At 44.5% G+C, this 13,489-nt stretch overlaps 2 protein-coding genes across 4 annotated transcripts in view; one reads left to right on the top strand and one right to left on the bottom strand.

Annotated features, from left to right (window-relative positions):
* CDC40 (cell division cycle 40) overlaps positions 1–7,834 on the bottom strand; it is a 32,344-nt gene extending 24,510 nt beyond the window's left edge. Inside the window, exons 1-2 of the mRNA XM_065735009.1 lie at positions 7,486–7,834; positions 300–386 (exon numbers count right to left, since the gene is read on the bottom strand). Of these exons, the coding sequence (XP_065591081.1) occupies positions 300–386; positions 7,486–7,677 (279 nt within the window). The 5' untranslated portion in view covers positions 7,678–7,834. The remainder of the gene's footprint in view (positions 1–299; positions 387–7,485) is intronic.
* Positions 7,835–8,525: 691 nt separating this feature from the next.
* The window catches only part of WASF1 (WASP family member 1), a 77,973-nt gene continuing 73,009 nt past the window's right edge, over positions 8,526–13,489 (top strand). The window contains exon 1 of one of the 3 annotated variants that reach the window (XM_065735062.1): positions 8,526–8,642. The gene's annotated coding sequence lies outside the window, so the exon portion shown is untranslated. Of the gene's footprint in view, positions 8,643–11,197; positions 11,210–13,489 lie in introns of those variants that run through there. The other 2 variants (XM_065735055.1, XM_065735048.1) reach the window with 2 other exon arrangements.

Raw genomic sequence — 13,489 nt, forward strand, 5'->3', positions numbered from 1 at the left:
TAAGGGACTTCAATACTGTTTGTTTTACTTAATGTTTTTATAATGTTTTCCAAGCCTCATCTTTATATTTTCACAGTTCTCATAATCAGCATTTCTTAGAATAGTTTTCTGCAAAATATTAAAATTCAAGTATTAAAATTATTACCTGTGTACCTACATATTGTCTTTTTGCAGTTTGCCAAAACTAGATTCCTAACTAGAGCAAGCATTCAAAGATGTCTAATTCGACTTCTACATGAGATTTACAGAGCCTCCAAGTAAAATATATTTCTGCTGTACATATCAGCATTGTTTCTTACCTCAGGTGCAAACATGGTCTCATAAGTAGGATTGTACTGAACCTCCTTAATAGCAGGATCAAGATGGACTCCTGTTTCCACATCTTCCTGAAATAAAACAGACATATAAAAACATTGTTCTTCACATCAAGATTTTTAAGTGTGTACTGTTCCAATTCAGACCAAATTAATGCTTGCTTTCAGGCTGATGCTTTTTGTGCTACAAAAGGAGAAACCGCTGTTTTGCCTAAAGTTCCTATTTAAAAAAAAGAGAAAGAAAAACTGTAAAAGCAACACTTTCAAAAAATTTTACATGTTTATTAGTACATTATTGAAACAGACAAACAACAAAAAATATTATGCACACACTTTAAAGACAGAAGACAGTAGCGAGATTAGAAGTAAACTTTCTTTCCCCCAGGATGTTTGAAAGCCAGACCTTCTAAAGAAGGGTCAAGGAAAATGGTCCAAGTGTGAAAGTTAGATTCCCACAAAATGACAATGGCAGAAGTCACAAGTAACTGCTTCGAGAAACAGATGGAAAAACAAAATCAGACATGAGAGCAAACATACATATAGCAGCAAGTTTTCAATAATCCAACAACCCCTCATCCCCAAGTTTTTACCGAAAGGTATAAATGTAATCCAGCTTCAGTTTTAAAACATCTACGAGTCTGCTGAGACTACAGTTTAACTTGACAGATGAAGAAAGAGGGGCTAACCAGAATCATAACTTCTCAAACAACTCAAAGAGAAAAACTCAGAAGTGCACACGCAGATGAAGTGGAAGACGAGATAAAATGGGAAAGCAAAGTCTGATTAGGTGGCAGTGCTCAAAGAGACTTGGCTTCAAAGTGTTCTGCAATTTACTTTGAGCCTAAATTGATGCTGCTTTCCCTCACTCCCCAATTAAGGGCTAAATTACACAAAGGAGAATGTTATTCTGTGGCATTGCTACGAGCATTGCTTCCTGCATCTTTATTCCAGAATAAAGGCATTTATAATGTGCTTGTATATAATTGATAATATTCCTAACAACTATACTCAAGTTTCCCTGGCGTCAGTATTTCATCGGAGCTTGGCTACAACAGGATCCAAAGGCGTCTGCAAAGTCACAGCTTCACCCCTACCACATACCAATTATTTCTGCAGACAAGTCCAGCCATTGTGCTGCCCCCACTGGAGCCACAGCACTGCCCATTCTCCTCCTAACCCCATTTCTGTTGTCCCACAAACTTCCTGGTTCACGGGGCCTAGACAACAACAGCTCCTGCCACATTCACAGCCCTGATGTTCAAATGTGGTGAACTTACCCAGAAACAGCACAGCAAGCTTAGTCCAGTAGTTCGGCAACATGACAGACAACTCCCCTGCATCCAGCTGGAATAGGAGCATTTCAAAACTGTTTCCCAATCTACAACACCTGAACACTTTTATTTCCTTGCACAGCTCCACAACATAGGCTTTCCTTAGGTAACTATCTCAAGTCACATCACATAGCTTGCTCTGCCAGGTAGACTTCCCATCTTAACCACCAGCCTTCTCATTTGAAGAAACAAATAACAATGATAATATGGCAAAATGGTATCTGGCCAATTGTCAGTGACATTTAAAGTTTCTAGGGTACCAGAAATTAAGGCACAGGGTTGGATTTTTTTTCTGCTCTTTCAGAAGTCAGAGAAATCCAGTTTTGCAAAAATGCCAATTGTTCCATTCTGCTATTTTTCCTCCTCCTTTCTCCATGTTCAGCCCTATTACATGCCGTTTGGTAAATGAGAAAAGAGACAGATTGTGCCTTGAAAGCTGATCCTCTGCTGGATGATTATAGCAATTCTGGTTCTTCCTCGCTGCTGGTGGAACAGTGCTGAGTCATTTGGAAGCCGCACAATATGTTCACGTTGAGACCACCACAGGCATATCTCTTCTGTGTGAAAATCACTGAGCCTTGAAAGCAAAGCATGTGTCAGAGCTATCAGAGCTATGCTCACCAGGGCCTTATGCACGTTTTCATACTTCTAGGCACCAAACAATCATTTGCAACTGTGCTGCTGAAGCACATCACTTGTCTTTTCCGTGATGCCATCTCCCTTTAAGTTTTAAGACAATTGGAACATGTCCCAGTCTCCTAGTTTCACACACTTAAATATTTTAAATGATGGAAACCTGTGGAGTAAAGCAACGCATTGACACAATGTATTCTGAAAAGTTAGCCTAATTGAGACAGACAAATTGTTCTCTCTTTGGTCAAGGTATAATAATGTCAGCCTGAATAGTGCTACAAGACTGTCAGGTAACAAACACTGAACATGCATACTGTCAAGACCCACCATCATTCACTGAGTCCACCAATCACTTCACAGTGTGGCAAGCAATCTGCATTGGGGCGTTATTTCTATGGCAACAAAGCACACACCAGCAACAAGAAGCCCCATCCTCTGCAGATGGCAAAGGTCACTGGGCACACCTGCATACCTTATTTTAGCTGAACTTGCTCTTCTGAGATTGAGGAAGTGGGAAAAGTTTTAGGGAGTTATATTTTATTACATATGACTTTTTGAAAGATGTTTGCAGCAGCCTTGGGTTACTCCAGGTCTCCATGCTCCATCTGCCTATCTTTAGCACTAGTAACAAAAGCTCACTTGTGTGCAGGGGCACCATGTACCAGTTAAGACGTGTGCTACTGGAAAGGGCCAAAAAGATCAACAACAATCAAAGGTATAAGAAAATACGAAGGGAAGAAAAAGTTGTCTTTGGTAAAAGCAAGTTAACTGAGTGTCCAGAATGACAAAGGCATCACCCCTGATACAGGGCAAAAATGGAACAGATGACATCTTAGCAGTGAAGCTCTCTCTCCTCATCTCTGATAATATGACTGTCTACTTTTACAGTACCAGGCTGATTTATAGTTCAGATGTTATTTTGTTAGGTATATAAAAATGTTTTGATTCTTAAATGCACTCCCCTTTCACCTCGTCTCTGCTGTGTCTCATCCCACCACACTACACTACATGCTGTCAGAGGAAAGGCACTCAGGGCTGAACTCTGGAGCATCAGCATTTCCTAAGGAATCTACCTGGAGGCATACAGAAGCTGAGACAAACAAGTGCTTCATTGCAGCCCCCCAGAGATCACAGACTGACTAGCTACTGCCAAGGTGTCCTCTCTAAATCCTACCACAAAGACTCTCTGGCCACTTTAAAGTCAACAGAGATAAGAACATGGGAAATAGAAGGGATTTTAGACTACAAATAAGTAAACCAGATTAAATTTCCTTTTTATGGGCTCCTTGAGCATGCCACAGTCCTTTGGAAAAAACCTACCTGAGCACCATAAAACAAAACCATTAGAATCTAGGAAAGACACTTGATTTGTAGAATACAAGATAGCTCAATAATAATAACAAAAAAATCTGGAGCTTCTTGTAAGGGTTTCCAAGACAAAAATATCCTTGATTTAAACCCAGGTCAAATCCCTGAAGAACCTATTCAAGAAAAAATCCTAAATGAAAGCAATGAACTACAGTTCGGATGCAGCTCATTTTGTTCATTTGTAAGAAGATAACATTCCTTAGTGCAACTCACAATCCTTTTAATCCACAATATTTTTAAGTTTCAGCCAAATGTTATAACCCCCGTTGTGCTCGCATGCGGCTGCCTTCAAGTTTAATGAGAGCTGTCGATGTATTTAAGAAGCAGAATTTGACAATTAAATTTCAACCATTTGTCTAAACATGATGGTTCATAGAACAAAGCAAAAGTCAGAGCTTTTTGGTTTCATATCATACAAGCAAGGAGGTGCGATATCTAAGTGGGTTGTTCTCTTTGTTTGGACAATAAACCTTCAAAGTTTCCTTCTCTTCAAGTAAATTCATTGCTAATTATCCAAGCAGCTAGAAAGAACAGTCCGCACTGCATTACATATAATTAGCTTAATTATACTTTAAATTAAAACGCACTAAATTAAGGCCTCATCTCATGAGTTGCAGAGGCTTAAGCAGTCTGTCACTTACCATTCTTACACAAACTGCTTGAGCTGTCAGGTAACAATGTGCTTTCTTCTCATAGACGTTCAGATTTATTACCAAGAGATGAATTACCTTTACAGTAAGGCAACAACATGAAGATTTAGTTCTTAGCAGCTTTTAATCATTCTACACATTCACACACACTAACAGTACATGTTCATTTCGAAACAATAAAATGAGGACTGGCAAGAATGTCAAATGGTTTGCTGAGCTATGCTAGATATCCCACACCTTGCATGATGACAAGTTCTGAACATCTGTACAACATATTTTGTGACAACGGAAAGAAAAAGAAACAACAAAAACACAATAAAAGAAGTCAAGGTGTTCCTAACAAATCACCCCACAAGTTATTAAGTTACGTTACTGCTACACCATAGTCACACAACAATTTTGTGCCATTCCCGTCCACAACTGGGCAAGGATTAGATTTTAAAGAACACATGTGACTGAAGTCTGCTTTTTTCCCCCGAAATAATATTTTTTCTGGACACGTATGTTCTGCCAAAGGTAAACTAGTTTCAACAGAAAAAAACAAACAAAAAAAAAAGACCCGAGATTCCCAACCCCTTCTCACATTAAATATATTAAATATATAACTTCCAGCTTCTGTAACAGCGCAGCCCAGCTGATTTCAACTTGTTGAGCATACTTCTCCTAAAAAGAAGGAATGAGACACTGCAGGTAAATAATGGACTGTCTGCTCTCACCCAAGTTTCATGCTGAGCTGATGCAGATCAGACAAAGAATAAACACTCGCTCCAAAAGCAATAGTTGTAACTGCAACATTTCATGTAAAAATAATTTCTTCACATGATGTGTCATTTCCCACATTTCCTTCAGCATTTTTAATTCCCTAATTCACAAGTTTGCAAGCAACCATAAGGTGATTTTCTTTTACATCAGCAGAAGCTGATATAGAGTAACTGAGACTCTGTGTTTGACTGTTTCACACCACATTCTTAATGTACCTAACTCACACTACCCAAAAAAAGCCAACACAAACATAGACACCTTAGTTAGCCAGTTTCTGGATATCTAACAGCAAACGGGCTCCAGATCATCAGACTTCCATTAGGCAAACATATTCTGTGTTTCTCCTCAGCATGTTAACTGTAGCAGCTTAAGAAGTGCTGTTCACAAAACTGGCTGCTGTAAGAACCTTGCTTGGCATGCCAAAAGGATGGCTCGCAGGAGGTACTGCACAAAGGTGGCACCTACTTCTGATTGTAACTGCCTTGAATCTCACCACAAAATCAGCTAAAGAAAAAACATCCATAAAAACCCCTCAAGCAATGCACCAGGATGGTGCCTGCTCAGCCAGCTCAGTCACTGTGGAGTCACTTTGTGCAACTCTGCTCCTGCCACAAGTACAGGGACCTGCTACATCTCAGACACAAAACAAGAAATGGAGCTTCTCCTTCGCAGGAAATGCAACTGCCAGCAAGGAGCTGACAAGAGCAGCATGTATGTCAACAATTACGCAACAAATTGATATGAGGCTTTGCATAAGTCAAGAACCTAAGTCAGGACCTGACTTCTTCCTGAAAGAAATGCCATTCTCTTGATAGTATGGACAAGTGGTGAACCTCCACACATCTGCTGAAGGTGCTCAGGGTACCACATTACATACATGCTGCCCCCTGGGATGACTGCTGCTGCAGGGAAGACATCTCCAAGCCCTGGCTAATGGCTGCTGTGCTTCCTTCCCTTCATAAAACAGCTTCTGACAACGACACTGCCATGCTTACTCAAAAAACATCATCAGAGATCAGGTAAGAAAATGCCTTATTTATCTGTGCTGTCCACAAAATAAAGCAGCAGCCCTACAATAACTCAGCACCTCCAGGAGAGCAAGAACAGGGCAGGTGTATAAGATACTCCTCCTGCATCCTTCCAGCCTCAAGTATTTTCAGTGCAGAAGACTTGGTGAGCTTGATGCAATCTGCGTATTTACTAATACCTCTTCCTTCATCAAATCTCCTCAAAGCCCTTGTCCAATCTTGTAACAGTGTAAACTTCTGGCACATGGAATATTCCTTGACATAGGATTAGCCCTACAACATCCTGCTTGAAGAGCTACACCCATTTGTTTTAAATCTGGCTCCTACCAATTAGCTTAGAGTCCCTATATGGAAGAGGCAATGAGTATTCAGTCTCCTCTGCCATCAAAGATTTTGTAGGTCATGTTTTTCACCTCAGTCATCACCTTCCCAGTCTTGGCCTGCTCCCTAGCCCCTCACAAAGCAACATTAAGTTTGCTCAACCATGCTGTTCTTCTTTCCATAGTTCTGCTGTGTCCTTTTTCACATGAGTTCCCTGTGAGGGGCTGCAGGACACCATGAGGACTTCCCTTAGCCTTCTCTGCTTTGGGCTGACCTCAGCCCCTTACCACATACCTTGCCCTGCAGACCCTCCACCATCTTCAGAGCCCTCCTCTGAACAACGTCTAATACTTCTATGCCCTTCTACATCCTTCTGTGTTCTCTTTATGTCCTATGTAGTGCCCAAACCAGCACATCTTACAGCTATTTGATAAGCACAGTTAAGTAACACCAAAGAAAATGAAAAACACCAAAAAATACTAGCACTGAATGAGCTAACCGTTATGCCTTGCTAAGAGAGTGAAGAACCCATTTGTCTTTAACATTCAAGTCTTAAGTCTGTGCAAGTTAAGATAGAATTCTGAACCAGCAACAGGTACAACAATTACGATCAGCATGCAGGAACCTGGACTCTTAAGTCTGACAGTCAGTATCCAGACCGCACTCAATTGCGGCTACCATTCACTTTACGTGACTAACCCTTCAGCCTCTCCTCTCATTACCATCTTCTCTTATGCATTTCCAGTTCCTTGTGTACTACCCATCCGTGCACTTAGGCGTACTTGATCCTAATTCGAGTCAAAGCAACACCCGCACAAGTGAAGTGATACTCATGAACTTTAACTCTGCTTTCCTCTTCACTGAACTTGCTGTTTTCTCTCAAACTCAAACGATCGCGACCTGCGCTCTAAACAGTACTTCACCGTTGATCACAATACAAAGAATAAGGAAAAAAAAGCCCCGAGGGAGTGACGGGCAACCTCTCGCCACCACACACAAACCGCCACGGCACCTCGAGCCCTCCCCGCCCTCTGCTCGAGACCCCAAAAGTGGTTTCAGCCCCCGCCCGCTCCCGTACCTTCACCGCCACTTCCGGGGCCGCGTCCACGGGCAGGGCCGGGGGCGCAGCGGGCGGCGGCCGGAGGTGCAGCACGGCGTCACGGCTGGCGAGCACGACGGCGCGCTGCGGGCCGGCCTCGGCTTCGGGCTCCGAGTCGGGCTCCGAGTCGGAGCCGCCGTAGGAGACGAGCGCGGCGATGGCCGCCGACATCTTGGAGCGGGGGTGGTGGGGACGGGCGGGTCCTGGCAGCCGCGTGGCTCCCGCTGCGCGTTTTAGCCAAAGAGCGAGTTGCGTGGAATGACGTGGTAATGATACGTTAAATAAATAAATTCGTTTTATAGTACGGTGTAAGGTGTTTTATGGGATATAAAACATGCACGGGGCGGGTTGCGTCTCTTTCTTTTTGCTATCTGTTCTTAACCTTCCAGGACCGCGGGGCGGGACTACAATACCCAGCATGCAGCCCGGCCAGGCCGGGGGAGACACACGGTGATTTCACTACTCCCGCTCGCTCCAGGCGGCTTGCTGCTTATTGTCTCCCGCACCGCGGCAAGCAGGCAGGCGGAGCGGCCCGCAGGCCACAGCACCGCCACACTCACCAGAGACTATTCCCGCCTTCTCGAAATGGAGGGCGGACCGCCGTTGCCAGGGCACAACAACAGCTCTGGGCCGTTCCGCCCCCCCCCATCCGTGATTGGCCGCCGGCAGCCGGCTTCGGGCACGTCACAGCGGCCGGCACCGCCCAGCCCGGCTGTCGGAAGGAGGGGGGGGGGGGGGGGGGGGGGGGGGCGGTGGGCCGGACCGTACCACCTGCCGCCCGCGGTGGGGGGGGCCGGCGCGGTGGGCTCGCCTCCCTGGCGCAGCGGGGCCGGGGGGCGGCGGCGCGTGGAGCGGCCCGAGCGGCGGGCGGGGGCGGCTCGCTCCGGGCGCCGGGTAAACAGCCCTGCCTCCTGCCCGCCGCCCTCCCCGGCTTAGGCCCCTCCTCCCGCACGCGTTGCCCCGTGCCTATTGTGAAGGCTTCGAGTCGTTCCCGCACCCCCGCTGCATCCCTCGCGGCGGCAGCGGGCCGAGGGCCCTCCCTCACGCCCACCTCTCCTCTGCGGTGGTGCGCGCGCGCGGAATGGCCGCGGCCGTTTGAAGCGGCGGCGTCCGGCGGAGGCGCGCGGGAGCAGCCGGTAAGCGTCGCGCGGGCGGCGGGGGCGCGCCCGCAGCCAGGTGCTGTCCCGCCGCCCGGTGCGGGCGGTGACGTCAGCGCGGGCAGGTGCGGGGGTGCGGGCGGCCCCAGGCTCGGGGCTCCCGGCGCCGCCGCCCCTCGGCCCCCCGCGGGCGGAGGGAGGGGGCGGCCGGAGCTCCGCTGCTTCTGGGCTCCGCTGCCGCGCTGCGGGGTTCGGGGCTGAAGCGGAGCCGCGGTGATGTCCGGCTGCGGCGCGGCTGCCCGCTCTCCAACAAGTGCCCTGCGCGCACTTGCCTGCTTTGAACAAATTAGATGGAAGAGATGCGGGGGGGGGGATAGAAAAGGCGGCTGGCGTTCCGCTGCCGCGCTTCGCTCCGGTGTTGCGCTTCCTCTTTGTATGATGCTGGGGTCGGGGCTGCAGGTGAAGCCCCACGCTTGCAGCCCGGAGCTTGTTCCTTTGTTTGAGGCCGCGAGGACCGAGCCGGGCTGCCGCGAACTCCTGCGGCTGTGAGCTGGTGTCCGCTCGCACCTATCGGTGGTGCTGATGGGTGTGCACGGCAAGCCGCGCGGAGAGCTTTGCCAGTCGCTTAAGCGCTATCAGAAGCGGCTCTGCCTCTGCCGCCGGTTTGTCGGTGCCATCGTTAAGCGATTCCATATGAGCGCATTCCTTTTTCCTCGGCGTGCGGATGCCGGGTACCGCCTGAAGTTGGAACGTGCGCCCTCCCGAGCGCTTCGGGGTCGATCTGCGATGCTCTCCCTGCGGAACTGCGTTGGGAATGCCTCATCCTGCTTTGTTACCCTCAGTTCTGAACGTGTAGCTGATGGGGCTGTGGTAGCTTGCTTAAGCACGTTAAGCTGCGTCGAGACCCAACATCCCCCATTGCTCGCCAGTGATATTTAATCATCTCGGATTCTGGATGTTTTCATTGTAGAGCCTATGAATATTGCTGGCTGGTTTAAATTAGTTGCCTTTATGGTACTGTCAGGGCAGTGAGCACACGAGGACAGCGCTTTGCTGAATAAACTTTCTATTTGCTTAAATTGTAGAGGAGATTAATTTTTTGCTAGTAATCAGATGTCATTTTTTAATATGAAATGCTGACCTGGTTATGCTTTAATTACAGAAAAAGAAGTGTAGAAGGGTAAAATACGTGGCTTGTATAAAATCTAGTTTTGTTGAAGAAGCTGAGGAATTGCCACTTGTTATTTCTGCGTAGGCACGGTGTTAACCCTTAGTGACTGCCAGCTGGCTATTTTTGGATTCAAAAGGGGTCAGTCAGTATCAAATCAAGAGGCTTATAAAAAAAGTCTTCTCCCTGATTGTTGACTGCAAGTCAAGTGTGTTCTATTTTAATCACCTTCTCAAAACTATTATGTTTTGGGCTTGAAGAGGATGCTGCTGGTTCTGAATGAAGGCAGCCTTCAGGAGTGGGTGGAAGATCTGGGATACCTGGCTTCTATTCCGTTCCACCCTTACTTTCCTCCTCTGTTTCTCCTTGTGGTCATGTTGCCTCTCTTACTCTGATTTCTCCAAACAGAGAGATAAATGCCCCACTTTCTGCAACATTCCTGGTTTTTGAAAGAGCCATTTGATGCTTGGTGCTGACTGCTTGTGGTGGTGAATGCTGTACCAAGTGTTATCAAGCCTTCCTTTTTTTCCCAGGTGAAGGAGAAAGACGTATTTTAAAGTAGGGCTTTTTACTCTCTTTTAAATCTCATGGATGTTTGTAAGCTCTTTTTCCCTTTCTTTAAAACATTTATAGGCTTGTGCTTCTGGGGATTGTGCCATGTCTAATAAGGTCTTAACACACAGTGCAGCCTTTCCCTCAGTCAGGACACTCGTAACATCACAGATTTAATATTGCTTTAAGCAGTTATCTTTGAAACCTCTACCCTTCTGTCAGAGCTGCTTCAATTCAGCTAGCCTTTTTCCAAGCTGTTTGGAAACACGTGGGGGACCCCCAGCCTTCCCCGGTGCTTTCTGCGTCAGACTAATTTCTTTAAAAAGCTGGGCTAAGGTATATTAAATCTTACCTCATTATTTCACTTTTTCCTTCACCTTGGTTCTTCATTCCCTACAGTAGACAATGAAATCTGTTCCTGTATGTTTTATGTTTTGTCCTACTTTCTTTTTCCTTTCCAAGCTTTTTCCTAGCTCTTTTTTTCCATGATGGATGTGCTTTATCTCATACCCTGTGTTTTCTGCTGGCTTTTTTCCTCTGCAGAAGATGCTGCATATAATCCCGCTTGTTCTAGTTTTTCTGTAATTTTTTTTAGCACTCATAAACTGCTGTCAGCCCACTTGCACATACAGTCACTTCTCATCCACCAAGATTCATAAGTCTGCAGTTTAGAGGAAAAAAGAACCAGCAACACTCCAGATACTTATCAGACAGAGGACTGAACCAGAATATGAGGCTCCATTGTCTAAGGGAAATACAGTTTGAAAGAAAACAATTTTTTTTCTTCTCTTCCCATGCTCTTTGGCTGCTGAAAAGAGGTATCATGATGGAAGTCTTATCAGGTTCCTGTTGCTGCCTTCTGATTCGAGCTTTCTCTAACCTTCTGGTATGTCTGCGGCATCCTAATGAACTGTGTTTGATTTTACTGCTAGGAGGGTAGAGCATCTTTTATTACTCATGCTCTGCTTTTTCTGTCACCTTGGAGTCTCTGACTGCTGCAAGGGTGGCAGTACCTCTTTTCTACTTTTTGGTTTTCTGGACTATGTCCCGGATTCTCAAAGATACCAAGGCGCCAGATTGCAATAGGAGTTCTGTGTTCCAGTACATCTGTGAATCAGTCTCTGAAGTTTTTTGGGAGGAATCTTGAGGTCATCTGACACAGATTACAGGCTATAAATTTCGTCTTTATGAGACTTGGTTTCAGAGAAAAAAAAGATGCAGAGTAGGACTGAAAAACAGGATGGCTTAGACTGTCGTGCTTATTTCAGTTGGCTTTGCAAACAAAAAATTTGTTTTTTGGAGATTTCTGTGGAGGTTGGAAGCATGCTGTGTAACCTCTTCAAGCTACTCAAGTGCTTCCACAGTGCTGTGACCCACATAACACCAGCTGAACAAAGAGTGTCTTGGAGAGGCAACAAGATATTAATTGCAGACATCCAGGAAAATAAACTAATTAGCACCATTAGAAATTCTCATATCTTTAGTATTGGATTCCTTAATCTCTGAAATGATTTCAAATCAATTAAAATGCAACGTGTTACCAAAAGTGTGCTCATTTCTAAAAGTATATTTATTAGTGTAGGTGCTTGGGGGTGGAAGCTGAATTCAGTGTTAGCTCACTTACTCTAGGATGTTGTCTCTTTCTGGTGATTTATTATATCAGATAACTAGTGTAGAATGGCAGTAATAGTTATATTTTAAACAAAATACTTAATAGCAGAAATAAAATCATTGAAAACTATCCATTATATCTGACCACTGAGTGAATTTTTAGTTAAAAGCAGTGGCTGTGACGTGAATTTTTGTCTTCAGACAGCAGACTCCACACAGAAGTAGATTATAATGAATGCCTCAACTACCTGACATTTAAAGCTTATTAGGAAAGAGGAGTCTGTTCTAAACGCAGGTGGTTTTTCAACATCTGATAAAAGGCATTAAATGCTGTTGATGCATTTATTACAGTTAGGCTACTTTTAGTGTCTTTTTTTTCCCTATTTTCCTGCTGTGTGGTAAGCTGCATCCATTTACTGGGAGAATTAATAAAATCTGTTTTCTCTCTGGCTCTTGTATCCTAAATTTGGAGACCCTCAATGCACTTGAAGATCTTCAAATTTAGTAGAAATTCTTCAATATAATATATTCTAAAGTTACCAGAGGGCAGCTTCTGAGAAATATTCTGCAAGTGATCTCTTAAAGTTTGAAAATTCTTGGGACCTCTTAAAGAAAAAACATTGCCCACGTGGTTTTCATCTCTTGCAGCTGCAAGGTCCTGTAGCTGGAAGTACATGATGGCAGCAGACTGGTGGCATGCTTGGCAGTACTAAGTGGTATTGGTGACAGAGACTGATCTAGTGTGGGCTTTGTTTAATAGCATAGCAACTGGTGTTCTAGTTTAATTTTAATGCTCCCCTTTCTTTTGTATTATGATTTTTGGAGATGTATGTGTAGGTCCATCATACCACCAATCTGCAGTACCCAATTTGTAGCTGTAATCAGAAGTGGAGAAAAATCAAGAAGAAAGTGTCATTCTATACAAATTCCATAATTAATTTCTGTTATTCAAAGTATGTAATTAACCATCAATTGGTTTTGAAAAAAAGATGAAAACATAGGATTGTAGAGAGTTTGATACAAGAGATATGGCAGAATTTTTAGAGGGTCTGAAAAAATTGGAAGTATTTACTGCAGGACAAACGAGGATTAGAAAGTTGGAAAATAGACATGAATTCGTGCTGTTCAGAAGGTAATGTGAAAGGAAAAAAAAAAGCTGCATTCAGAAAATGACAATTTATTGAATTTGTACCTTTCTAGAAGAGGAGAACTGAGAATTTTTCCCTGCTTCCACTCAGTGTTACCTGTATTTGTCTTTGAATACGTATCTATCATCTGCTGTTAGACTGTTTCTCTTGAATACACGCAGCCAGCTTAACATCTTTGCTTTATTTGCTCCAAACCAATGATTTGAACTTTACTCTTTCCCATCAGAGATGACTGCTCAAATAAATTAATATTCATTGGAGTGAGCTGTTCTCAGTCTTCTGCATCTGAAGTGAATTTTGTAATTTCTGGGCATTGGAATCATCACTGCCTGACAGTTTGACGTAATGAATTGTTTCATACAAAATGAAATGGAATGAATCAGTGGGACAATGAGAGAAACTCTTAA

Source organism: Cyrtonyx montezumae, unplaced genomic scaffold, assembly GCF_038088225.1.
Source record: "Cyrtonyx montezumae isolate F1298 unplaced genomic scaffold, pur_monq_1.0 scaffold_0, whole genome shotgun sequence".
In the NCBI taxonomy this organism is placed as follows: Eukaryota; Metazoa; Chordata; class Aves; order Galliformes; family Odontophoridae; genus Cyrtonyx; species Cyrtonyx montezumae.